The sequence below is a fragment of the Acanthochromis polyacanthus genome, chromosome 18 (assembly GCF_021347895.1).
Source record: "Acanthochromis polyacanthus isolate Apoly-LR-REF ecotype Palm Island chromosome 18, KAUST_Apoly_ChrSc, whole genome shotgun sequence".
In the NCBI taxonomy this organism is placed as follows: domain Eukaryota; kingdom Metazoa; phylum Chordata; class Actinopteri; family Pomacentridae; genus Acanthochromis; species Acanthochromis polyacanthus.
In genome coordinates this window covers 17,718,380-17,746,033 of record NC_067130.1, presented here as the reverse complement: position 1 = coordinate 17,746,033, position 27,654 = coordinate 17,718,380, and the positions used below count along the sequence as shown (strand labels likewise).

Below are 27,654 nucleotides of genomic sequence, written 5' to 3'. Positions count from 1 at the left end.
CACATGATTATAGTTGTAAATCATAGTAAATTCGAGAAAAGACTAATTTCATGCACAGTTACAGAACCACAGGTCCAACTATCCTGCACTCACTGTGATATTAATATGGAACATGAGCTATGCACAGAAAGAAGGTGGAATGACCCTACTTTGCTATAAGCACAGCGTCTCACACTTTACATTAATTTTAATATGGTGCAGTTAAGAGGTTAAAAAGACTTCTGAGCTCCAATATTTCAGGATTTTAACAATGCCTCTGGTAGAAGATGTATTTCTCTACAAGTACTGTTCACATTTTGTGAGAAAAACAGGAAAATTGTCTTGTGAGCTGTATTCATTTGAATGTTAAATGTAATTTATGTAAATTACCAGGTGAATGTATTTATTAATCTGCCCAGAAGTTGCTATCAGTGCTGAGTCTGCCTCCTCCTCCTCTCTTTCTTCCTCCACCTCCAGTATGCTCCTCAGAAGTTGCCTGTGGCAGAACTATTGCGCATGCGTGTTTCGGGTCGGCCCCCGGTCGCTCCGCCATCTTTGTCGGCTGCCCATTGTTCACTGTGCAGCTAACATCGGTGGTAAACCAGTTCGCATTTCGTTTAAAAACAACTTGACAGTGTTACCGGCAGCTGCACGCGACAGTCGTGGATTTGCTCTCAGGGTTGCGTCTTATTTTCGGCCGGCAAGTGAAGCAGAATGGACGATGACCAGCCCAAAACCCTGTAAGTGTGTGTCACTGCCAGCTAACCGCTTGTGTTCGTCACGTAACATTCAGCGGCAGCTTGTTACCCAGAGCTCAGCCCGGTCCAGAAACGGTCCGAAACTCATTATGGAATCAAACATTGAATGCGTTTTTGCACAGGATTTTATTAAACACAGCCAAACTAACGTCTTAATTAAAACCGAGCTCACGGTAACGAACGAGCCCCTGGTAAATTCGACACATTGGTTGATGCTAGCTAGCCAGCTAATTCCAGAAAAATCGCAAATTAACGCGTCGCTTCGCACTACTGTCCTTTTATAACCCGGCTTAAAAGTTGAAGTGTTCTCTAAATATATACTGTTTGGTATGTTCCTTGCATGCCGCGTGGAATAGTAATTTAATTAGGGTCGTTAAATCCATCAGAAGCAGCTCTAGACCGCAGTGAAGTCTTGGAATGAGCAGAGGAACGTTAAACTACCAGGTTTTCAATGGAGTTTGGCGTGCCATCACCCCCTAGAATCACCACGCACAGGCCGAGGAACCTATATACACTTCTGGATGTGTTCAGAGGTGTTGTTAGGATCTTCAAACGTCTTAGCCCAGCCCAGAAATCTTTAGAATTGAACCTAGAAATGACTCCACTTTCAAGGTATTTCAGAGTAAAATGAATATATAATGTAAGGCAATGCTGTAGGCAAAGTAAGGTCATCCCATTTTCTTTCACTGTTCAGTCCTTGTTCCATTTTAGTTTTGCGGGTTAGCTGGTTCTCTAACGGTCTACATCGAAGTCTTATTTAATGCTGATTTACAATGTAATATTATGTACAAATGTTCTTGGAAATACTAGTTTTCACAAAGTCTTTTTTAAAGGTCAGACCGAAATTTTAAACAGTCCAGGAGAATAGATGCAAATGCTGCTGGGGGGGGGGGGGGGGGGGGGGGGAATTCACACTATACCTAGTATCTCGCGTCGCACAATACGTCAGATAAATAATCCAATATAGTATTAGTAGGATCAAATCTAGCTGACAAAAAAGCATTGAAATTGTGCCCATAGTGTAATAATTTGTCTAACTTCAGCAACATACAATAAAATGTGTTGTTGGTGCTGTTCTGCGTCCTGTTACTATATTTTGTTCTAATGATTACAGGGACCATGTTCTGTATTTAGTTATGGGGGAACATCCATGCACATAATAATGTTACTGCTGCAAATATCCTACTGTGAGACTATGAAATGGGAAAATCTGCCTAATTAGGTGCTTGATGTGACATAAAAAAGTGCTGACTTTAGTAAACAGACAAATCGGGCTATTGGAAACTGTAAAATAATATTCTGTTGTATGTGGTTAACTGTATTATATTATTTCTTAGCACATGGTGGGTTTGTCAGATTAATACATCCAGTGCAGTTGTCTAAAAAAAGTCTTCTGTTTTAAATAAAACACAATGGAAAAACTCCTTATAGGCTTGGATATCCAGACAGATCTAACAATGCCACGGCGTTTCTTAACAGAAACCCAAATGAAGTCATACATGGCTTCATGCTGATGTTCATGTTTTTATGAAAACTAGTTATTTTTGTTACTTGGGTGGGATTCATTTATTTCCATTTCAAGCCAGCAGTGAGGTTGAGCGAGGTAGCGGATATTTCAAGTGTTTACCTGTCCCTGACTGCAGTCTATGTTTGGCTGATCATTAAATGTTATAATTACACAATCATTTGGCATAAACAGCCTGGAGATTTCATTGTCTTGAGATGTTTATATTTATTTTCGCTGTGAAGATGGACAAATTTTGTGTTCTTTTAATGCACGAAAGCTGAATATTGCTGCCTGCTGGTGTTTTTTCAAGGCCTTTATTTGTCACAAACACAATTATATATTCTGTGTGTGTGTTTTTATCACATGACAAAAATGTCCTCGTCCATTTTAGCAAGTTACATCATACTTATTCAATTACAAACCATTTCCTCAACAATCAGCCAATCATTTGGTCTGCAGAATATGAAATAAACTGTGATAAATGCCTGTCACGCTGCACTTTTCTTCTGGCATGTCTGATAAGTGTTTGTCCAATCCACAGCCCCGTATCGCAAGAGATTAGGTTTACAACCACATAAAACTGAGAAAATGAGCAAATAGGCCCACCAACAAGAGAGAAAGATTAGTGGACTATCAAACTAATTTCTAATTAATTTTCTGGCTAATTGAATGTTACAACCCAACAACATGACAAGAAAGGAGAGCAACTTACCACTTTTAGAATCTGGAAGACAAAACCTTTTATTGTTTAGACATACGTTTAGCTAAATACACACTAGATAATATAAGACAATATAGCTAGAAAATTCTAGGATGGTAATTTAATATCTATTTAACAGCTATTGTCATTGGTTACTTTGCAAATAAAGATTGTACATTCAAAACCTATCATCAGCTTATTAATACGATGCTTTTCCATCGGTTAATCTTTACATCAGTATGCGTCATTGGTTAAAAAATTAGCTTTACTTCAGTGAACTACAGTAACATGAAGCCTACAGTCCTAATAATACAGTAATTGAAAATATTTAGTGTAACTTCAGCATGCTTGAAATACTTTCATGCTTCCCCAGAATTTTTCATTGAGGTCTTCTTGCATTTTTAGTTTATGGTGGTGGTCTCTGTTGTTGTTTTTAAGCAAAACTGAATAAAAAAGATAGTTTTATATCAACTTGAGGTATTATTGAATGGCTATTCTATTCTTGCCTTTTCAAACAAATCCTTAGAGTTTACAGCCCCCATCCTGAATAATTAAGAGAAATATCCTCTATGTATAGCAGAGCATAGAAATGTGTAAATGAGGATGATTTGCTCCATTTAGAAATTAATTTAACTAACCACAGACTATGAATGATGGCTGGATTTTCAACCACAGTTAAGATTTTGAGGGAGAAGCAAGCTCCCTGCTGTGACACCCACACAGGATCAAATCGCTGTCAGCAACTAAGTCGCATCAGTAATTAATCCTGTCTGTCTTCTGTTCCACTGTTTGTGTTTATGAACCTAGGTATGTGGGGAATCTGTCCCGGGACGTGACAGAAGCCCTCATCTTGGAGTTGTTTGGCCAGATTGGACCCTGCAAAAGCTGTAAAATGATAGTAGATGTGAGTCTATCAGTCATTTTGTCCCACTCTTTTCTGTCTTACCGGATATAGTAGTAGTAAAATCCAAAATAGAAATGTTCTTTAAAGAATTTGTGCTCAGATGCTTTGCTTCCTGTCCTTGTGATCTCTGGTGTCCTCTGGTGTTTATCCTGTTGATAATTCCCCCTCTCCCATTCAAATGCTGAAAGACGGTGTCATTATGCTTGTTGAAACTTGTACACGCCGACTTAATATCTGTGTTTAATGTCCACTCCAGACAGCAGGTCATGATCCGTACTGCTTTGTGGAGTTCTATGAGCATAGACATGCTACTGCCACAATCGCAGCCATGAATGGTCGGAAAATACTGGGTAAGGTAAGCTATCATGTCTCCTGGGTGAGTCAACTGGGGCAAGGCTGGGTGGGCAGGGGTTGAAAATGAAGCGGCTGGAAGAACTTGTCTTGTTATCTTGCTGCCCTGTTCCTGCTCCACTTCACGTAATTTGTTTTATTCCCCTGCGTACATCATTCTTCTGTGCTCCGTCTGAAATGACCAGGGTGGGAACACCAGCCACTGATCTGTGTACGCTTATTGCTGTGAAGTTTCAGAATCCTAGAAACACAATATTTAGATTCTCAAACGTTTTTAAGTTTTTTTTCTAATTGCTAGTTTTGTAGTATTTCATTGTGCAGACGTAAAGTAATCAGATTCATTAGTTAGTCGATTGTCATAGTGTGTTCTGCTTTTCTGTAGTAGGTTAAGGAGGCTAAAAATTGTGAAAGGTTTTTGGTTTTTCTTACCACTTAGAGGACCAATATTCAACATCAAGACTGATTATGTTTAATTAGCAATACTGCTGTTGCCACATGTTTTTGCATACTGTATTGCATTAGAGAACTTTATTTTGAAAATTAATTCCAAAAAATTTAACTGAAGCAAGATTTTAGTAGGACTGCAGCTAAATTTTGACTTAACTCCTTGCACTATAGAACTCTAAATTATATTTAAAAATGATGGCTACCTAGCTACACCCACTCACTGCTGTTGAAGGGGAGGACTCGGATCATAATGTGAGAGCATCACAGTATTTTTAGAAATGTACAACCAAACTGAATGAGAAAACGACCTTGAATCGGGCTCTGAGATGTTTAAACAACACCCTATCCAAAACATCTTGTAAGAAGCGGATTACAAACCCTCAGTCAGTGTATCGATCTGAGAAAGTTCAGGCTCAGGGACAGCTCTAGGTGAATATTGAGCGTATGTTATTGTGGTGTTTAGTGCAAAACCCAGAAATATTTAGTTGAATATCATTAAAGAGCCCATATTATGCATTTGAGTTTTTTTCTTTGCCTCAGTGTGTTACACAGCTGCTTTTTTGTGCATATGCAAGTTATGCAAATCGACACCAAAGGGACTTATTAACTGGCCTTTCTGTTTAAAGTTCAGCTTTTTTGATGTGATTACTTATCTGTGACCATGGAACACATCTGTCTAACACCTGCCTAGCAGCTAGCTTGACACACCCTCAAAGAATGAGCCGCTTCCTTGCAGATATAATTATTTCTGAGATGGAGCTACACCCCCGTATTTATAGATCTGTGGTTATGCTACACAACCTCGCTTTCTCCGGCAAACCAGTCTGAACAAACTGAACTTTTTAGAAAGGGGGCCTCAAAGAGACGGAAGCAAGTATAAAGCATTTCAGAGGGTGAGGAGAGGTGCTGCAGCATTGAGGAACAAAAAAAAAATTACAGTTAAAGTGCACAAACATATTACAGCAAACCCCTAAAAATGAATTCTGAACCTGTGAATGTGTATAATATGGGTCCTTTCCTAAATCTATCTATCTATCCACATTAGAGAATTTGGAAGCTTTAATTTTTTGTATTCAAAAATAGCTACTATTAGTTGCCAATTTATCTGACTTGTTTTCAAGAGTTCACACATTCGTCTTATGAGGGTCACAGGTTGATACGTTATCAGTTACATTTGTAGTTTTTTTTTTTTTTTCTCCCTGTTTCAACAAATACTAAACATTCTCAGCTTTAAATGCAGGGTCTTGTTCTAGTTTACAGTGCAGGTAATAATGAATAATCTAACTCTGAATGACATTGTGTGCAAGACATAAGGTTTCCTATTGTCACTTCATGCTCCATGCTGTGTCTGTTTTAATGACAGTTTTCCTTGAGTGAGTTTCCATCTGTGTATGAATTAATTTGCCGTGGCCCTGCTGTGTAATCATGTAACATTCTTTGATCTACTTTAATTGATGCTCTTCTGTCCCCCTACATTTTTACTGCTGTGTGTTCTTTTGCAAAGTTATTTCCACATAGAATCCACATAAGAGCAACTTGAAGGAAAATACATTCAGTTGAAAATATTTTATCCTCAACAGGTATTGAAGGACCATTTGAGGAGTATAACAAGTTCGTAAAAATCACTTGTTTGTAAGTCCCTTGTTATTTGGACCTTACTTCCTACAGTTTTGCTCCAAATTATTCTTAGACTGAGAGTGAAATGTTCCTGATTATAAAGGTGAAGGCTTAATGTCCCTTTATATTCTCCACTGTATTTTACTGTGTATTAATTAATGCAAAGGTATGTAAAATTAGATGATAGCAATGGATAAATCAGTTTGTGTTGGTGGTTTAAAAACCCAAGTGTGGCATACAGTGACCATCTTATTAAAATACAAAAGTTCTCAATCACAAAATGTGACCTAAGTAATACTGGTGTGTGACAAAACCTCTAATCAAAGAACAAGAACCTTCCTCCTTTCTACAGCACGATTCACCGCTCACCTTTTTCCTCTTCCTCGCTTTCTGCATCTGTCTCTCTTGCAGGAGGTGAAGGTCAACTGGGCCACGACACCAACCAGCCAAAAGAAAGACACAAGCAGTAAGTAGTTATTCTCATTTACCAATTCCACGATGTACAATTTTACAATACAGATGGAGAACATTTTATCATTGAATCATAAATTAAGTTATTCATTTTTATTGTGTTTATGAACTACAGTGGGAATTCATTTTTTACTTTTTATTTAGGTCACTTCCATGTCTTTGTTGGAGATCTAAGTCCTGAAATCACCACAGATGACATAAAAGCAGCTTTTGCTCCGTTTGGGAAAATATCGTAAGTGTGTTCTCTCTGGTTATTAGCTTGTGTAACTGGATGAAGTCAAAACCAGCAATGTGTTCATCTGTCTCCTGAAGTTTTCCAGCTTCACTAGCCATTGTCTAGTGCTCAGCCCTGTTATTTTTTTTTCTCCAAAAAATGCTCCTCAACAGCTGGCCAGTGTAGTTTTAAGCAATCTCTACTTCCTACTCTCTGGACCGTAGGCATGTTTTGGTTTTTTTTTATTTTTTTTATTTACTCCAGTTTACAGTCCTGCACCTCTATGGAAACAAATGTTCTCTGTGCAGTATAGCTAAGTTATAATGCCGTTAATCATAAAGAATGAGAAAACATAAGTTGGATTTCTTTGATTATTTAATAAAACTTGAAATTCTGAAGTTAACATGTACAAGAATTTTCCAGGTGTCCAAAAACTGGTGAAAACAGTGACTTTTCATACTAAAGAGATTTAATTATTTATGTTTTTAAAACCTCTGAAAGCCATATTTTTACTCTACATGATTACTCTAGAAAGCTGATACTACATGTATTTTCTAACAACTCTCTCCTCTATATGAGTCAAAATCAGCTAAGGAGTAATGATGTGTAACAAATCATCTAGAGATTCAAATTCTTTTATTGATTAATCAAAGGACATTTTATTACACTTTGATTGCCTTAACAATAGAAACCTATGAAAAGATTACACTTATGTATGTTACTTTTTGATGGAAAAAAGTGAGCTTTTTTCCGTCAAAAAGTAGCATACATAAGCGTAATTTTGGAAACTTGATAGGCCATTTGTCAAAAACGTGCCTAGTTTACTATCGTGACTCATACTTTTTTTTTAGCCATACTGCATTTATTCTATTGATGAAGTATGTTGTTTTTTTGTTTTTTTTTAACAGTCTGCGATTCAGCAGAATAGTCTCTGAATTTTTTTCCAAGTGACTGTTGGCCTCTCAGTTGTACTGAGCAGAGCATGGTGCAAACTGTTCATTTTAACATTTTCTAAATGAGATAATTATCTCGAAATATTATGATTTTAAGCTTAAACTTGGTTAATTTTATTATTTAAGGCCATCAGAATGTTGTAAAATAGCAATTCTTTCTTATTTAGCATTTTCCAGCTCTGATAAATAGTGTTTTTTGTATGCATCAGGCTTTCGATGCAAAAACAAGACTTGATAATGGAATTAATTCGTTCTTGGTTTTGGTCTTTTCGTAGGATTTGGCGACAAATAATATTTTAGAGTCAGTGAAGTCTGATCCCTGCATTTAGTTTCCTTAAAACATCATGTAATATGTCTTAAAGTGTGTGTAACATAGCCATTCATCTCCAGATAAAATAACTTAAAATGACCCGACTCACATATTCGGGCGAATATTCGGATCCCAAAATTAATATCCGGATACTGCCGTAGCGAACGAATATTCGGGTCCAGCCCTACATTATATGTGAAATTAAGCATTATTGTTTATTTAATGTCAATTTAATTTATATAGTGCCAATTCACAACATATTTCTTCTGCTTGGTTAATGGTGTAAAATGAATTTTTGTATCATATTTGTCTGCAGGGATTGTCGAGTGGTGAAAGACATGGCCACAGGTAAATCTAAAGGCTATGGCTTTGTCTCCTTCTTCAATAAATGGGTAAGTGTGCCAGCAGGGACTGTATGTTAGAGGGCTCAGAAAACGTTGGAGGGCTCTGACTGTTGACTGACTTAGAGCCAGGATTTACATCTTGTATTTGATGCTGTTCACTAATGTTTTGTTGTGCGTTTGCTTTGTGTAATCAGGATGCAGAGAATGCCATCCAGCAGATGGGAGGACAGTGGTTGGGAGGGAGGCAGATCAGGACCAACTGGGCCACGAGGAAGCCTGCTCCTAAAACTACAAATGAAAGTAAGTTCACAGCGATTAAACTGACTGATGAATGTTATCTTGGCCTGTTTGTTTTCATGTTCTGTAGATAGGCTTGTTTGTGACCCTCAGTTAATGCAGCCTGTAAGTTAAATCTGTCTCTAAAAGATGTGTTTCCACTGCTGCCTCTTCTACTTTTCTCTTTGCTAGCAGTGCAGCTCTGGGGATTAAAAATGAAAGGAATTCGAAAAGCATCAAACCTTATTTTTCCAAGGAGACCCTTTTCTCAATCAAGTGTAGTGCATGCATTCAGGAGAGATAGAAAATTGTAGCATAAAGGATTATGGCGAGACAATACAGACAAAGTTTTTATGCACTTGTCAATTTGGAGGTTTTGGTATATATTTTTTACCTGTCTTCTTTTAAATTAAATTAATGAAAAAAAAAGTATTAAAATGACGATTTAGATGTTTTTGGTTTACTACAGTTTGTCTCTTTGTGTCTACAGATTTCAGTTACAATACATGTCTTTGAAGGCTTTTTTCTAAAAGATTTTATTTCCTCCTGCTCTGAGCTAGCACCAAATTTTACTGTTTTATTTCTGGTCTATATTTCGACGTTCATTGTTTTGTTCACGTCATTCATAGTCAAATTTGTAGAACATTTCAGTCCTGACATTGATTTTTTTTTTTTTCTGCCTGTGGATTATATTTTCTGACTTGAGACTTAATTTTGTCTCTAATTTGTCAAAAAAAAAATTACAATTTTAATTTGAAAGCTGGTTTTATCAAATGTTCAGACTTCAATTGTAAATAAAACTTCTTATTTCCTTTTAGCAACCAATACCAAGCAGCTCTCTTTTGATGAGGTGGTGAGCCAGTCCAGCCCAAGCAACTGCACCGTGTACTGCGGAGGAGTCACAACGGGTCTCACAGGTGAGTCACAGTTTAATGTTTGAAGCCTCAAAATACTGCCCACACACTCAACATTAAGACTGTTTTTTTGTTCACAGAGCAAATTATGAGACAGACCTTCTCACCTTTTGGTCAAATAATGGAAATTCGCGTTTTTCCGGAGAAAGGCTACTCATTTGTGAGGTAAGCTGACTTTTTGATGCCCCTGTCAGGTTAAGCTGTGATTTATTTAAGGGAGGTTTAATAGATAATTAGACCTAACTTCTTCTGATATTCAGCAATCTGATGTCTAAGCTTTTATTTCTGTGTGCAGGTTCAACTCCCATGAGGCAGCAGCTCATGCTATCGTTTCTGTCAATGGCACTTCCATAGAGGGTTACGTCGTTAAGTGTTACTGGGGCAAAGAAACAACAGACATGGTCCAGGGCCCCATACAGCAGGTACAGATGGCACAGGTAGGATTATCGTCGGCACAGGTCTTGTTTTGAATGCAGCACACGTGGTGAAATGCAGCAGCACTTGTTCCTGTGCCTGAGAGGTGTTGCCCTAACTTCTGCGTGATGTTGCAACAGGATATTCTGCTTCTTAAAATACTATTCTGTATGTCAGCAGAACACGGTGAGCTTCGCAGCGCAGCCCTACAGTCAGTGGGGCCAGTGGTACAGTAACACGCAGCAGATTGGTCAGTATGTGCCCAATGGATGGCAGGTGCCAAGCTACGGCGTCTATGGACAGACCTGGGATCAGCAGGGCTACAAGTGAGTACCAGAGGACGTGAACATGACAGATAGCTTTTCTGTTTCATAGAAAATTGAAGACTCAATTGTTCAGAGAACACCCAGGCACTTAATCCGACTCCACCTTAGGGGTAGTATAAGTCGGGGGGGGGGGGGGGGGGGTGCGTTGGCAATTCTTCTGCAACTTGATGGCAACACCTTTGACCAATCGCACTTGAAGCACTTTTTTATTTTTCCAGGTTTTTCCTTATGTCTGCATTCTTGCTTGTGTTGTACGTCGCTTTGGACAAAAGCGTCTGCTAAATGAAATTGTAGAAAATCTTGTTTTCATGCAACAGTCTTGTTTCTTTTCTTGTCCTCATCTCTTGCCGTGCCTTCTGCTGTCAGCACCGCCTCATGCTTACACTGGAAAAAAAATGCCCCTTTCAAAGCAAGAAAAAAAAACTTATTTCAATGAACTTTTACCTTGAAATAAGTGAAAATGGAACATGCCAATTGAACAAGTGAAGAGTGGCTTGATAAGATTTCATGAAATAAGATGACATTTAGAATATTGAGATCTTAAAATTAGCTGGGGAAACTTATTTTAAGCTCTATTTTACCAGGATTGTCAAGCTTAGGTGTCTTAAAATAAGTCAGACATGCTAAAAAAAAATAGCAGTTTTTCACTCAAAAATAGATTTTCGCTTTCATGCAACCTCCTAATTTGAGGTGTATGAACCCTCCTGTTGTCTTCATTTACAGGCACCAAAAATATTGTTTCTTTGTCTGAAAAAAAAATCCCCAAAAATCAGCAAGAAAAGATCCCCAAATTTCTGAAAATCTGAAAAACCTTTGGGAAGAAAATTCCAATAATTCCTTAAAAGTTTCCCTTAAAAGTTTTTTTTTTTTTTGAATCCCCCAAATTTGGCAAGAAAGTTGTGATAAACATTTTTTAAAAAATGAATAAAAATCTTCAAAAAAATCCTAAAAATATCTAAAATGATTACATATAATCAGTAAAGCTTCTAATATTCTCTTAAGAACATTTATAAAAAAATCTACCAAAATCCAGTGAAATTCGCTGGATTTTGGTTGCATTTTTTTTTTTTGTGTGAATGTTCTTAAGAAACATTTTTAACATTTTTTTATTTCACCAAAAAGATTTCCCAAAAATGTGGACATCAGAAGTTTCACCGTGAAAATGTTTTTTTTCCACATTTTCAAACTTTAAAACAGGTCAATTTTTCTTGTAAAATTCAACTCAAAACAAGATAATTTCAAAATTGTTTGACTTCAAGATACGTCCGATGCACTGTCTTAAAACAAGTCCTTCCATCTTGCTGAAATGTCACTTCTTAGGCGAATATATCTTAAATCAAATGGAATGAGACACTTTGACTAAAAGTAAGACAAATAGACTTGGTAAGATTTTGAGTTTTTGCAGTGTGTCGAAATCCTCATTTAAATATTGCAACTGGGAGTATTCCATGCGGCCGCCATTTTAGCTTGGTTTCATTCACGTTATTGAAGGCCATGTTTCATGTTAAGAAGCCTATTCACACAGCTGGCACAATAAGCAGGTCTAAGCCGATGAAACACAGCAGTACAGTCCAGCCTCACTGGTCCTATTTACTCTGCAAATCTAAGTGCAATGGAACAGTTTTATCTGTGTTTAGCCAAACGATGTGCATCACACATCTGCCTGCAATCTATGTTTTTCCTGACTACATGCAAATCAGCATAAGCCTCAGAGCCCAGAGGGTGATGCTGATGTAGATGCAGCTGTCAGTAACTGAAAAAGCACAACATTTTCTGACGGTCTCTCAGGGGAGATGTTGGGTCTAGAATGAGAAGCACAGCGCCAACCTTCTCTCTCACCTCCACAGAGATGTGTGAAGGTGAGAGGAAGGCTTTCAGAATAGTGTAGAAAAAAATGAATTCAAAATGTATCATGTTTATAACAGATGAGCAATACAACAGTCAACATCTTCACAAGCCCCATGCCATTCTCACACTAACATTTTGGAAGTGATCAGAGGTCATGATACAGTATAGAACAGCATTCAGAACACCCTTGTGTAATGTCAGTTGAATATAAAATGCTTTAACAAATGTATCACTTTACAGTAATTGCATTACTTCTACGTTGAACGGTAGGGTGTTTGTAGTTTAGACTGACTGTATAAAAAATACAATCCTCACAGGAGGATTTTAATGTAGTAAAAGTCCATACACATTCTATTACTGGGATTTCAGGATAACACATTTTTACAGAGAAGTTCTCCATCCTTCAGAGACCATTTTTTTTCAGCTACTCTTTGCTGGAGGGGTTGTGTTGCTTTTTTTTTTCTTGGGTGCTGTCCATAGAGATTTTATTTAAGAGGAAGTACTCGGGTTCTTAATTTACCTTTTAAGAGATGTTGGACAAAGTTGTCCTCTTTTCTGTTGTATACTTTGTGTAGGAATGGCTGGAACCGCTATTTCCCTGTTTGCTAGGTTCAGTTTGACTTTAGCTGTGTTTTACACGTCCGAATCAGCTGTAATGGATAAATACATACACAACATACAAGGAATTTGGTTTCGGCTGTCGGTGTCACCCTAGGAATATGGAAGAGAATAATAAAAAATAAAGAAACCATGGAAAGACAAACAGGGAGGAAGAAGGTGGTAGTAATGAAATATAACTCAGTATAGACAGAAATGTACAGCTAGAAAGGACTATATAAACGTAGTCGTGCAAATGATCATGATAATTGCATGATGCAGTGCAAAACGCAGAGAATCCTGCAGATGTCCATTGGAATGCTGTCTATTGTTCGGGTGTGTAGGAACGGCTCAGCTGTTTATCAGGGGGATGGCAGTGGGGAAGAAGCTGTTTTTGTGTACAGGGCTCTATAGCGCCTGCTGGAGGGGAGGGGGGACAACAGTTTGTCACATGACAGAGATGTTATCACAAACGGCTGACGCAGGTAGTTACAGTTGTAGGAGTGAACCTTACATGTACATTAGAAGAAACCACCATTAAACCAGATGGTGTAAACGGGCAGATTCCAGCCCATCTTCTGACCATGAATTTAATTTTTCTTATTTTATGTCTGATTGCTGTTCTATCCAAAGCATGCAACTCGGATCACTGTGTCCACTCTGCTTCACTTCTTAATTCTTTTTTTCAAATTTTTGTTTGTCTGTTGTTCCAGTCATCTACATGCTGGGGCTGGATGGACAGGTGTGGGCGCCGTGAGCAATGGAGGTATGGTGGAGCCCGGACAGGGCGTCAACGGGACAGTGCTAACCAACCAGGCCGGCATGAGCACTGCTGGCTACCACACCCACTGATCACAGTAGCCCTCTGTCAAAGCCTGCGAGGCCACAAGGATGATACTCTGCCGGGGAAGGAGTGCATTAGATGTGCTCTGTTTGTCACCTCACAAAAATACTCTGTTAGTGAAGCTGGTATGTCATTTTATCAACCCCGACCAGCCCAAAACGTCACCCACTGCCCAAATCTGCAAGTGTAAAGATAACTATCCACACTTTGACACTGTTAAAGCTACCGCTAATGCACCTTGCATTCCTCTGGGCCCATTTTATTGTTTGGTGTAGTACTGGCCAAATGTAAATTAAACAACATGTCGAGATATTTCTAGCACACTACAGTTTAGTTTAAAAGGAACAGTGAATTAAATATGTATTACAACAGCAGCTTTTCTTTGTTTTCAGCCCCTTCAGAGCCAAAGAGCAAGGGCAGAATTTTATACCAATATTTAACAATCATACAGGGAGGAGAGGCTATGAACTTTGCCATAGAAAGTTCTCGATAGTCCACAGTATTGCAGTACAGCCATGAGACATGTATCAAGCAAGGGGTTTTTATTTTCTCTCAGTTGGAGCCAGTTGATCTCGCTGTAGATCCGCCCACCGGTTGCTAAAGTGAAACGTGAGTCTGAGCGAGTCCTCAGGGCGTCGTCAAGTCATTCTGTGAAACGTAGGAAATCACTGAGTAGGAGGAGTCGGCAGGTTGAGGGAAATACAACAAAACAAGCAATTTTCAGTGCTCCTTCACTTCATCTCCCGGACCGAACTGAACAGACGGAGAATCCCGTCTGCGGATAAGAAATGTGTGTGTGCTTATGTGTGTGCATGAACTGATGCTTTTACACACAAGACAATGTCCAAGTCATCTTCCCCTGAAACAGAAAGGACTACGCCATCCTTTTTTGTTTGTTTTTTTTTGCTACAAATATAATAGACAAAGTGTCATTTTCTTTTCTTGTTTTTGAGTGACTTTAAAATGCTGACATTGTATAAAGAGCTTTTGCCTTTTTGTGTTTCATTTCGGGACTGTCTTATAAAGAAATGTTGAAGTGACACCATCAAATCATGCGACACGCGAGATCCTTTGTTTAGAAAACATTAAGTGGCTGTCATCTGTCAACTTTATTTTTTAAATTAGAGTGTCTCAAATAAACCAATTGCAGGGATTACTGCCACTCTTATCTTACTTATAGGCAGACAAATATTGCACAAATACTTAAGGTTTTCACAAAATTTGAAATACTAGGCTTTTTTTTTTTGTTCAATGTTTCTGCATTCCACTTTATTTTTGATTTCATTTGGAAGTCTGTTTTATGTAAATAACCAAACAGTCTGTTCAATTGTACTGATCTGTATAAAGACATGTTAATTCAGGAAGCGTGCTTGCTCCTGGTTGGGAGATGGATCCCAAACGAGGCTGTTTGACAGTAGCATCCCTGTCCAGTGCTGGTCCGTGTACAGTAGAGACAGTGCAGCATTTCATTCTTCAAGACGTTTGGAGGACACACTGCATTGCTATGCAATGCAACAGCCTTTAGATTGACAAGTAACTCATGATTTAAGTTATTCTGTTTTAGAGCTACATAACGATTGTTTTTATAGATTAAGATCAACCTCCTAAGGATCAGATTTTTGCACTGTGGCCACCCTCATTTTAATATAGTTAAAAAGTCCATTGTGTTGCCTTACTATCAGTGAGTTACTTTTTATTTAACCAAAAATCATCCGAGAGTAGGCAGTGCCTAAGAATGTTTTCAGCCTATGTTTTGGCAAGGGAAGTTCTGTTGATGCTTCAGTAACATGGTTTGTGTTTTTGCTTTGTCCCATTAAAATGCTGATGCTTAAAACGGCTCACATTCATCCTGTTTGAACCTGATCTTTAAAACCAAAACTACATGAAGGGAGTTTAACAAATAAGCCAGGCTTCTTACTTTCAGGGTATTTCAGTTTCACAAAGCTAATTCAGCATAGTTGAAGTTCAGTTGCCATGGCAGCGTATGCTTGTAAACTATCGCGGTCCAGGATAGGCTCACTGTCTGGCTAAAGCCTGAGTTATTTTCCAATCAGACTGCCTGTGACACTGGCCTGATGGGAAAGCCAAGATAATATTACTGGCTCTCTGGTGTGATATATTTGACTTTATCAGTCCAAAAAAATAAAACATTAAATTAGCAAATCTAGTAAATTGCACAATAATAAATAAGATGTAGGCCTGTATAGATGTTCAGTTATGTGATATCAAACATGTAAAACTTCTGTCTCAGTCACACCAGTAGTGATAATTCAATACAATTGTGAAAAAAAAAATAGAATATACTAATAGTTCAAATTTGGCCTCTGCGTCCATTTAATCACCGTGATCTGTTTGAAACAATTTTATGTGACCTTGCCAAATGTCACGTTAAATTTGTAGAGATGTTCATCTCTGTGGCTTAACAGGTGAAATGTTTTTTTGAGGATGAAAACACAAAAAAAATCACAGGTCTAAAAATAAATTTCTCAAAATTTAACTAAAACCTTGTTCAGAAATAAAATTGCTCTATAAATGTATATATTGTTTCAAAAAAAGTGAATTGGTGTGCGGACTACAATACACACACACACACACACACACACACACACACAGCACAAGTGTATGAATAAATAGTTCATGGTGTTGCTAACAGCCAACATGCTAAAGTTGAGCAGATTTAGCTGGTGTAAGAGTTTATTTAAAGTCTTTTTCAGACATGTGATATGGAGCACTGCTGGCTTTATTAGTGGTGGATTCTGTCATTCAGACAAAGGTCACTTATCAAAAAATGTTCATCAGTGCTTTATTCAGGAAACAACACACCCACACAGCCACAGTACACACACAATATTTGTCAGTCACACAAGATTAGAAATACACTAAGTGCTGTATAATACATAATAATGCAGTAAAAGACTAAACCTGGCTGTCAGATCCTGGCCCAGACCATAGACTGTATATAAAGAGCAAATAATATACTGTACATACTCTTTATATACAGTCTATGGTCCAGACTGATCAGAGCTCCATGCCCTCTTTATTTCTAATCATAATTTAATAAAGTAACTGCTGTTCTCTCTGTTTGAATACACACATATGGATACTGCTGTCTCATCAACCATTTAATAAACTCAGAGTGAATAGTTCTAAACAGCTGGTAGCAACAAACTTCAGCTCGTTATCAACTAGTGGAGGGGAAAACTCAACTACAGTTTTGGTGAGCATCATTATTCTAAGCTGTTAGTACAGTGACTGTGACCACTGTGCTCATTCAGCAATGAAGCCAACATTTTTAGGTGCTATGAGACGATTGAAACAGGGTACATGTAATCTAAAGTGGCTTCAATTAGCATGTTGACAATTATAACTGTTACACCATTTCATTATTTCTAAAAGGTGGGTAATTAAATGCAGTTAACTACAAGAGCCTCATACTCATACTCATACTTTGAAGCACGAACCTACATTTAAATTGAATGTGTTTTATTTTAGCAGTAAATAAGTCATTAACCTTGCAGAAGCCAATCTGCGACAGTTTAGCGCATTAACCTGGTTAGTAACAGTTGTCAGCTTAGTTAGCATGCTAACATTTGCTAATAATAGCTGTTACACCACTTAACTATTTTTAAAAAGCTGGCTAACAGCCCTAAATAAACACAGATTACTACGAAAAATGTGTTTTATAAATACTTGACAGATTTATAGTGTTTTAATGTTTATAAGGGCCAACATTGAGGAGAAAACGTACGTGTTTCAATTAACCACAACTCCCATGATTCAACGCTCCTGAGAGACCGCCCCACTTTTCCTCACGTGATCGCCTCTGGCCAATGGGGAGTGTCGTTACAGGCGCAATGCGGTTGTCGGGATGTAAGGAGGAATGGCGACGGCCGAGAGGGTTTTGGAGGCCAGAGCGGAGCTGGATTTGACCAACAGAGGCGGATTAGAGGTAGTTTGAACATTTGCTTTGGAAACACACACAGAAAGCCCGTGTGTGAGACAGTTAGTATGTTTACAGCGAGGTGATGTATCACTGAAACAGATAAAAGACGTAGTTAGAAACACTGAAACTGTTGTAAGATTTGTAAGGCAGTGCCATTTTAGTTAAAGTTTAATTATGTAAATAGCAACAATGCAATAGAATGTTTGGCTGATAATATGCAAACAAATTGTCCTGAAATCCCTGTAGATATGTATATTTTCTTTTCTTTCTTTCTCCAGGCTTGAATCTTCTCTGTGTTCAACTAAAATCCCAAAATGGAAACCGAAGTTACAGTCTCCTCCTCATCGAGCATCGTCTCATCCTCCGCTCCACAGACTTCAACCAGTCAGGCCAACCTGGCAGCAAAACAGCGAGACAGCAGAAAGTCTACAACTCCTGCCTTTCTGTCCAACCTGGGCAGGGCCACCCTGCGGGGCATTCGCAAATGCCCTCAGTGTGGCATCTACAATGGCACCCGTGGCCTCAGCTGCAAGAACAAAGCCTGTGGGGTGTCCCTGAGAAATGCCACAGCAGCAGGTCGAAGCAGCAAGAAGTGTGTGGTGGAGGTGGCTCAGGTGATCATTGACAGTGAGGAGAGGTCGGGGAAGGAGCCTGAGGGAGGAGGGGAGGTCCTGGGTGGTGGCTCAGGTGGAGGAGCTCAGGTGTTTTCCGTCTGTCACAGAGGAAGAGGAGCTACAGCGACACAGTGGGGCTTCGTTGAGCTTGTTCCCACTGATACTGCAATAGCTACTGGGGATGGGGCCACCCTGCTCACCCGCATCAACCTGGGGCGCTGCTTTTTGCCCTCTTGCAGGCAGGGTCAGAGGTCAAATCAGGGTGAATCAGAGTCGGTGGCGGCCAAACAGTCCTCCGACAGCCTCTGCATCCACATCAAGCAAGCCATTGAGTGTCGGAACCGTGCGACGCCGCTGACTTTAAAGAGCTCCACCCTAGAGGGCTTGCAGGCCTCCATTCAAGCCAGAGAGGAGCTGTGGAGGCTGGCCACGGAGTCTCCCGGGCCCCTGGTGCAGCGTGTCTCCAAAGACACCCTGGTTGTGAAGTGCCACACGGACTCCCACCATCCTCTGGGCCTGCTGCATCTCACCGTGGGTGCAGGGGGACTGTCAGACCCCTTAAAGACTGACAGAAGTGTTTTTCACTGTGCCTGCCAGAGTAGCATGAGAAGAAACAAACCTGGTGCTGATGGGGCAGGTGGACCGGTCAACTCTCACCCTCCTCCCAGCTCAGTCACATCCCAGCCCTGCCTTCACTTCTACGCCTGTGTGTGTGCCTTTGCAAGTGATGAGAAACTGGCTTCAGAGTTTGCAGCTTTCATCAACTACACCTCCAGAGGTACAAAAACCACAGCTGTTTTTTATGACTATTGCAAGCTATTATAAAGGGCCCAACCCAGTATAAATATATAGTAAAGTATGATATTGCAGCATATTTTTAAAAACAAATGTTATTGATAAAGAAAGTATTGACTCTCCTCTTGCATCACAGTTTCCTTCAAAAAGTGAGTTTTAGATGTCTCCCTTAATATGAGTTATTTAATTTTTCATTTAAAGCCTAAACAAGTTGGATAATGCATATTATAAATAAAGAAATATTTAAGAAAAAATAAATGTATGGGAAACAAAAATGTTAAACTTAATAGTTAAAAATGTAAAAATGTATAGAAATGTTTGAACAAAATATGTATTATATTATTGACAGGAATAAATATAAATATAATGCTAAAATAAAATCAAACAGTCTATGTATAGAAGTGACAAAAGAAATTCATTTTCGGTAGATTATCATCACCTAAAAAACTGGATGAATGAAGGAATAAAACCGTCTTTGAAAAATTATGAAAAAAATGAATAAAATAATGAAAATATGTACATCAAGCAAGCAAATTACATATTTACATATGTAAATAACAAAATTATAAAACAAACAAAATGCTTAATATACGGTGTATATATTACATTGAATAAAGGCAAAAATAAGAATAAGAACAAGTGATTAAAGCCAAAGAAAACATAACTAAATATTTTTTTTCTCCATGAAGCTTTCTGAAAAAGAGAATGAATAAAAATTTTGATAAAAACAAAAATAATAATTTTAATGTTTAATATTTTTTAAAAATTAAAAAGCTACTTTTTTTTCGATATGTGTACCCTTTTTTGTCCTTTATTTTTCAACAACTGCTTCCTCTTGTTTCCAGTCTCTATGTGTAGCTTCAGTTCAACACAACCCATTCCTAGCTCTCTCTCTCTCTCTCTCTCTCTCTCTCTCTCTCTCTCTCTCTCTCTCTCTCTCTCTCTCTCTCTCTCTCTCTCTCTCTCTCTGTCTCTGTGTTTTCCTCTCAGGTGTGCAGCAGAATGCTACCTGTAGAATAATAAGTCCTGGTGAGAAGCCTTCACAGCAGACCGAACCCGTCAACTCTTATCACAAAGCCAAGACTCTCCGCCTGGAGGACTCTGTCTCTGGTGATTGCTTCGTATTACTTCCAGAAAGATTTAGCAAGAAGCATTTATCGCTCATTAATGTTGGTCTGAATCTTCCTTTGTCCTTCCTTCTCCTCCTGTCTTATCTGTCCCAACCTGTCTTTCTGTCATTTCCTGTCTATGAAGCCCCCTCAGTGGCCTCTCCCTCTGGACTGGTGAAGGAGGGAGTGTCGGCCTCCTGCCTGAGGAAAGCTGCTCAGAGGAACCACCCTGGTGCTAGTGGGCTGAAGGCTCCAGGTGCTGCCTCCTGCCTGTTCTCTCAGCCTTCCCCTCTGCCTACTTTTCCATCTTTCTGTCTGTTAAAGAGCCTCACATTGTCATAAACATCTGCCTCTGTCTTTGTCATTCTTCTGTCTAATCCTGCGCTAATCCAGAAGAGGGCAGGGTCAAACTCTAGCATATTTTAACATTTAATTTGTGGCTGACAAACCATTTCCCTCTGAACCCCAAGCAGTGTCTGGGGAGTTTCTGCTCCTGTCCCTTTTTACTTATTTACTTACTGTGAGCTGATTTGTCACTGCAACATAAAGTCTTGCAGCAGGAGAGAGAAATGAAAAGTGTATTTTGTGCAGCACGACACAGTTATAATTCATAAAATCTATGAAGAAAAGTAGAAGGAAAGCTGGATTTCTTTGACAAAAAAAAAAAAAAGCCTCATCAACATGTATAACATTTTCCCAGATGCCAGAAATGATGACATTCAATCTGCTTAGTATAAACACAAACTGAAGTTTAGCTAAAAAATAAATTTTCATCACATCACTGCTGGTTACAGCTGCGCTACTCATGGCTTTTTGATTATGTGAAGGAGCGCAAAAATCTTTCTTTGTTACAGAATCTGTTCAGTGCAAACTGACTGTTTTTTGGGTAATCGGGTATTTTAGTGACTTTATGCTTAAATTTGGCTGTTTCCAGATAGAACACCACAGGACACGATTAATTTAAGGCCTGTCAGAAAATAAAAAATCTAACAAGTCTTTTGTTTTATAAGTTTCTGGTTCTGATAAATGGTGTATTTTTTTTTTTTTTTTGCAAACAGGCCTTTTAAACTCGTCAGTCATTTTCAGAGGGGTAAATCTGTCAGGACGACTTAAGGACTGAATGTCTGGGTTTGATCTTCTAATCCGTGTGTCTGTTTCTCAGGGAGCACTCAGGTGGTGGATGAGCGAACCGTGACGATGGGCTTCCATGAGTGGCTGGCCGGTGTCACAGAGAGGATCCACCAGACAATGCACTACCAGTTTGATGGTAAAGTTGAAGTACATATACTAAAGTACTGTACTTGGGTACAAATTTAAGGTGCTTTAATATTTTCTTTCTATTCAGTTTTAAACTTGTATTACATCTGTTGGACGTCATGTAGTTACAAATTAAGTTTTTTTTGTACAAACAAGGTATATAAGGAGGATTGGCCTTATATCGCTTTTAATAACTTTGTGCTCCCCACAGTGACTACTGATGCTGGTGGACACCACTGTATTGTTAAAATAAAGTCAGATAGGCCAATGACAGATGAGCAGGTTGTGAACAAGATATTACTTTGAGAGTCCCAGAAATCTGGACATTTATTGTGTCTCATATGTTTACACAGGAAAACTGTGCACATGTGCAGCTATGTAAGCTGTAATGTTCACAGTTCACAATGAGATTTGCTTTCTAGCGTCCTGAGATTTGGATACAGACCACAACAGAGAGCGATCGCCAAGTAATGTGGAGGTTTTCGTTCACTTTTCATCTCTAGTATGTTGTGGGACACTCATTGAGACTATCTGAGCCGGTCAGTGTGGGGAAAAAAGCACGTTAGGGCGGACTTTGACGCAGGGGGGCAAGTTGCCCCATACGTTTCTCTAGCTGAGCTGCTAGCTGAGGTGCTAAGCTGCCTGCCTGACTAAATACTGGAGCTATGTTGAAAATTCATTTCTCCATCACTCACATGTATGAAATTACATATGAAAACAGACCCCAGGTTGAAAAAAACCGAAGTTCCCCTTTAATGAGGCTCAGAATGGACCTTTGGTAGCTGACTATGAATGAGTTGATAATTCATTGAAATAATTCTGTTGTATCTGACCATTTGAAATGCAAAAATGATTTTTATTATGCTTGAGGAAATGAAAGCCCAGTTAACACTAATTAGGCAAAAAAAATATTTTTTATCCTCAGTTGTTATTTTGGTGCTCTTTTAGAGGTGCCAACAATTCATTTATTTAAGAAAAACCCTGCATTTTTCAGCAAGTTATTGTCATTAATAAATCTGAATGAATTTTATAAGTCTTAACCATCAATACTGACGTTTCATTGACCTGTTAAACTTCCAGTGCCTGAATCATATGACCACATGGTGGTGACATAACACGCTTTTGAGTTGAGCTGCAGAACTACGCTATTTATCAATTCATGAGAGAAATGTCTGACTGTAACTGCTAAATATTGATCTGTAAGACATTATTAAATGTGTTATTAACTTTCAATGAAAACTTTAAGTTCAAATGAACACACTTTTCATAAAAACCTTAATACTGAAAGCCCCAAGTTGAGTAGTGTTAGGGCTTGCTTACAGTACATATCATATCTCTGCCTGTTTATTTCTGCAGGTTGTCTCTCTTTCATTTCTCATTGCACACAGTAAAAAGTTGTTTGTTTTTTTCCATCAGGGAAACCGCAGCCTCTGGTTTATCACATTCCCCAGGAGTTCTTTAATGCTCTGCAGCAGCGTCTGTCGCTTGGATCAAAGAAGAGGAGGCTGCCCAACTTCACAACAGGTGGGAAATCACTAAGCCGTGTTTAGTTTACTTTAATTATGTAGACATTTGTGAACATCTGAAATCTGAAAATTAACTGAGATCATAAATTTACAAGATAAAAAGTGCACTTTGTTGTTGTTAAGGAACCACAGGGCTTTACTTTGCAAGGCTGGATCAGCCTCATCACACAAGTTAGTGTGAGGTGCAACAGTAAACAACATGATCTCTGACGTTAAATCAGACGAAACCTTTCCTGTTTTAGGTCAGTCAGGATTACCAAAATTATTTATATTTGCTAAATGCCAGAATAATGAGAGAGAATTTTTTTTTAGAGAAATCAGAAGTTTACTTACATTTCCTTAGTATTTGGTAGCATTGCCTTTAAACTGTCAAATGTTTTTGGTGTCCTTCCACAAGCTTCTCACAGTAGTTTGCTTCAATTTTGGCCAATTCCTTCTGACAGAACTGGTGTAACTGAGTCAGATTTGTAGGCCACCTTGCTCACACTTTTTCAGCTCTGCCACAAATTTGTGAAGGCAACTCCAAAACATTGACATTATGTTGTCCTAAAGCCACTTTGTAGCTAATTTATCAGTATTTAGGGTCTCTGTACATTTGGAAGACCCATTTGAGTGCAAGCTTTGTTTTCCTGGCTGATGTCTTGAGGTGTTGCTTCAGTATTTCAACATAATGTTCCTTCCTCATGATGCCATCTATTTTGTGAAGTGCACCAGTCCCTCCTGCAGGAGAACACCCCTACAACATGATACTGCCACCCCCGTGCTTCACAGCTGGGATGGCGTACTCAGGCTAGCAAGCTTCTCCCTTTTTCCTCCTGATCTAACAATGGTCATTATGGCCAAACAGTTTAATTTTAGTTTCATCAGCCCACAGAACATGTCTCCAAAAATTAAGGACTTTGTCACTGTGTGCATTTGCAAACCATAATCTGACATTTTTGTGTTGCTTTTGAAGTAATGGCTTCTTCCTTGTGAAGCAGCCCATGTCGGTACAGGACTTGTTTCACCGTGGATAATGACACATCTTCACAAGATCGTTTGCTTTTGTTCTTTGGTTGGTATGCTCATTTTTCACCAAAAGACGTTCATCCCTGGGACACAGAACTCATCTCCTTTCTGAGCAGTATGATGGCTGGACAGACGAGTATTGCGGCCAATTAGAGGAGCCCAACGCCTTAAGTTGGGAACCACTGGGCTAAACTGCAGTCTAGTAATGTCGCATATAATCGTACATTAGTCAGATTTGTCTATTTTTAATCTTTGAAGTGTGTTTTAAAGATATTACTTGTTTGCTTTTGCTATAAACAGCTACACTGTAAAGGTTCTGAGTACCTCTGGCTAAACTAACTACAAATATGTGACCAAATATCTCTGTTTCTGTACCTTGTCAGCATTTGTGAGAAATGACGGACTTCCTCTGGGCTCCTTCTCCAAGTACACCTGGCACATCACCAACCTGATGCAGGTCAAACGCATCTTTGACACTACCGAGGTAAACTCTCACTGCTAAAGAGGTCATTTCTGCTGATGAATGGGCAGGACGTTCCGCTAACGTTTCAGATTGTAAAAGATTTAGTCATAGTTCTTGTTTGATTTTTGATTTTTTTAGCTTACATTTAGGTGTGTTTAAATGTTTCACCTCTCAGGCCACTCTGCTTTGCTCATATGAGGCCTGAGAGAAGACAGTAAAGGACAGAGCTCAGCGTTATTCAGATCTCATACCATCAGATCTCCATCAAGGTTGTCAGATATGCTTTAGCAACAACAATAATGGTCTTTATTTAGAAAGCATTTTTCCAAATTACAAAGTGCTTCATTAAGTGCACCAAAACAATACAAAAAGTCAACAAGATTTAAAGAAAGACTGATAAAAACACTGTGTATAAATCTTTGTATTCTTGTATCATTATTTTTTATTATCCTACCATTACAATGGCAAGCATGGCACTATAATAACATTCATCATTTGGTTCAAGAAGCTGTACATAGATTAAATTATACTATACATACACTCTGCCAGTTGATTAGATGCGCAAAGCTAAAATAAATGCATTTAAATACAACAGTCCTGCAACAAATCCTCCCTTTGTGAAGGTTATTAACCACGCCTGACGTGTACGTCAGCGGGGTTACTGCATTCGCTTCGGTATCTGGCTGGCTGGTTGGGTAAGTATGTATGTGTGTATGTCCGGTCAGATATCACTGCAAGTACTGAAGTCAGGATGATCAAACTTGGCACTGAAGATCGGTCTAAGGTCCCCTGCTCAGTTGTAGAGTTAGAGGTCAGCAGATCAAGGTCAAGGTTACAGGGGTCACTTAGCACATTTCCTGCATATTGCATCATTTGTATAGGAAGGGATATAGGTAGGATGATCAAAATTGATACAGAGCATCATGCATGGGCGTGGTTCTGCCATCTACTGAGGGCTTGTCTAGTTACCTTCAGTTTTTGTTTGAGACAAGCGTCGATGCTGCTGTGTGGTAATTTTTGGAGAATGCACGGCAGCATTCTAGTCACTCCCCTTGGAAGATTTTCTCCCTTATTGTTTTTCAACGTTGAGGCTTGGTAAGTTTAACAGAAAATACTCTTTCTTGTTAGCCTAGCCGCGCTAGACAACCCACGGCAACGAATTTAATTCTCTGCCAGGGTGGGTCTAGTTACCCTCGTTAAGCCTCGAGGCTGGATTCTCCTAAAACTGGCCGGACGAATCACCATGAAGTGTAGAGTCAGAAGGCGGGCGTAACTAAGTGACGACAGAGGCGCGACGATTCTGACAGAAACAACCGGCGCACAATAAACAGTTATCTTTCGACTCGGCTTTGGCCACAGCCCTTAAAGATTTGAAGCTAAAATTCAACTTGAAAGATAAACAAAGGACAGCACTGAAGTGTTTCATTGAGAAGAAAGACGTATTTGGACTTATGCCGACGGGATATGCCAAATCCTTAATATACCAGTTGGCTCTGCTGGTTGGGAAGCTAATGGGACTTAGCCACAATCTGGCGCTCTAGGAACTACGTCAGCCTATTCGTTGCAGTGATTGGTTGTATACCTACCCAATTGCTGCAGAGTGATTTGAAAGACAACCTTTTAGCCCGCCTCCCTCCCTGTCGAGCATTCCTAGACCCTTGTGTCTTAAGAGCTGGGTCTAGCGCGGCTAGGCTACTTTCTTGTCAAAGTAAAAGAAGATTTTCTTTAAAGTAATGTCAATTAATTCAAAATATAAAATGTAAAATAAATGGTTGTGTAAGTATTTAGACCATTTAAAGAGGCGTAAGTTTTTTTATTGTGCTGCTGAACTGGCTTTGTGGACTGGCTTAATAATAGAATAGATCATTTGGCACTGTTCAGCTGCTCCACACAATCATACATTATTACCATCATGAAGGGCCAGTTTAGCCTGTTGTAATAATTAGAAACTAACGGTTAAATGTGCAGAGATACACCTGAATGTGCACTTTTCATCTCAATGTTTGTCCACCAGTTGCCGCTGGAGGTCACTCAAAGTTTTGTGAAAAACGTAGATGGTTCTTACTCACGTTTCCGCTGTCCTGAGCCGCTGCCTGAGCCAGAATTACCGGAGGGATTCAGGACAGATCGACCGCAGGCGATACGACCCATGGAGCTCCGCACTTTCCTTAAAGTTGGTATGTGAGCTTTATTTTGAAAGCTGCAATGTTACCACAATGCCGGCACGTGCAGCCGTGTTTTACACTGTATCTCTGCCAGGACCGGGCACAGAAGAGCAGAAGGAGGCCACTCCGTTTGTGATCGAGTGGATCCCCGACGTTCTCCCCCGCTGCCAGATGGGAGAGCTCAGGATCAGCTTTGAGTTTGGCCACCAGCAGAGCGGTCAGCCTGAGTTCTACGACAAAATGAGCACGGCGGAGAAAGGAGGTCGCAACAAGTCAGACTGTGTCCAACCCAAACTCAGCAACGCTATGGAGATTCTCCAGGTAGTTGTCTGAAGGCCCTCCATTCTCTTCCTTGTTACACAGTGTTAAAATCTGCAATAACCAACCTCACATACAAATTATGTGCCATATATCCATGTGTTATTACTGTTATTAATATTATGCAATTTATGTATGATCAATTGCCACGTGACTCACACAGTATATTGTTGAACAGTCTAGTCTGTAACTGAGCTCTCATCTTAATGCTGAGTATTTTTAAGTCTCAGCATTAAAATCAAAAGGAAGTATATATATTTTTTGGAAATAAAAATCTATTATTAAATTATCTCAACCCCTTTTTTTCCTAATGTGGATCATGCAATCAGTGAAAATGTTTAAAAACACCACAAAACTAAATTATTTACAAGATAAATACTATTATCCTGTTAGTTTTGCTGTGTAAAACAGTAGGAAAATAAAACATATTTAATAGTTAAAATGTCTCTGCCAAAGAAAAAGGTGCAAATGTTTGGACGGGACATTTTTAGCCTCTTTGATCTGAACTGAAATATCTCAACAGCTATTAGTCGGATCGATGTGAGATCTAATGACACTGGGGATGCAGGCTTTCCCCACATCATTTGCCTTCATGAAGATCACATTTCAAGTCATTCTGAAGAAGAAATTTGTGTGTAAACATGAACTTCACGTTAATGCAGCCTTCATGATTTTTCTGCTC

The 27,654-nt window shown here is 39.0% G+C and overlaps 2 protein-coding genes across 6 annotated transcripts; both read left to right on the top strand.

Moving 5' to 3' along the window:
• The first annotated feature begins 493 nt into the window (after nucleotides 1-493).
• LOC110955825 (cytotoxic granule associated RNA binding protein TIA1-like) lies at nucleotides 494-15,621 on the top strand. Of its 4 annotated transcripts, none has more exons than XM_051938880.1 (12): nucleotides 494-719; nucleotides 3,752-3,848; nucleotides 4,105-4,203; nucleotides 6,675-6,729; nucleotides 6,879-6,966; nucleotides 8,528-8,603; nucleotides 8,750-8,855; nucleotides 9,650-9,748; nucleotides 9,826-9,910; nucleotides 10,041-10,167; nucleotides 10,340-10,485; nucleotides 13,644-15,621. In XM_051938880.1, the coding sequence occupies exons 1-12, from the start codon at nucleotides 694-696 to the stop codon at nucleotides 13,780-13,782; spliced, it is 1,143 nt and encodes a 380-aa protein (XP_051794840.1). In that variant the 5' UTR covers nucleotides 494-693; the 3' UTR covers nucleotides 13,783-15,621. The 4 variants fall into 4 exon arrangements, with proteins under 4 accessions (XP_051794840.1, XP_051794839.1, XP_051794838.1 ...); XM_051938879.1 differs by having other exon boundaries at nucleotides 10,337-10,485; XM_051938878.1 differs by having other exon boundaries at nucleotides 10,041-10,182.
• A 1,965-nt stretch (nucleotides 15,622-17,586) lies between these two features.
• Nucleotides 17,587-27,261, top strand: c18h2orf42 (chromosome 18 C2orf42 homolog). Of its 2 annotated transcripts, XM_051938875.1 has the most exons (9): nucleotides 17,587-17,723; nucleotides 17,996-19,109; nucleotides 20,117-20,236; nucleotides 20,381-20,491; nucleotides 21,398-21,502; nucleotides 22,909-23,016; nucleotides 24,410-24,510; nucleotides 26,504-26,666; nucleotides 26,749-27,261. In XM_051938875.1, exons 2-9 carry the CDS (start codon nucleotides 18,032-18,034, stop codon nucleotides 26,985-26,987), a joined length of 2,025 nt encoding a protein of 674 aa, XP_051794835.1. In that variant the 5' UTR covers nucleotides 17,587-17,723; nucleotides 17,996-18,031; the 3' UTR covers nucleotides 26,988-27,261. The 2 variants fall into 2 exon arrangements, with proteins under 2 accessions (XP_051794835.1, XP_051794836.1); XM_051938876.1 differs by lacking the exon at nucleotides 20,381-20,491.
• Nucleotides 27,262-27,654: the final 393 nt, after the last annotated feature.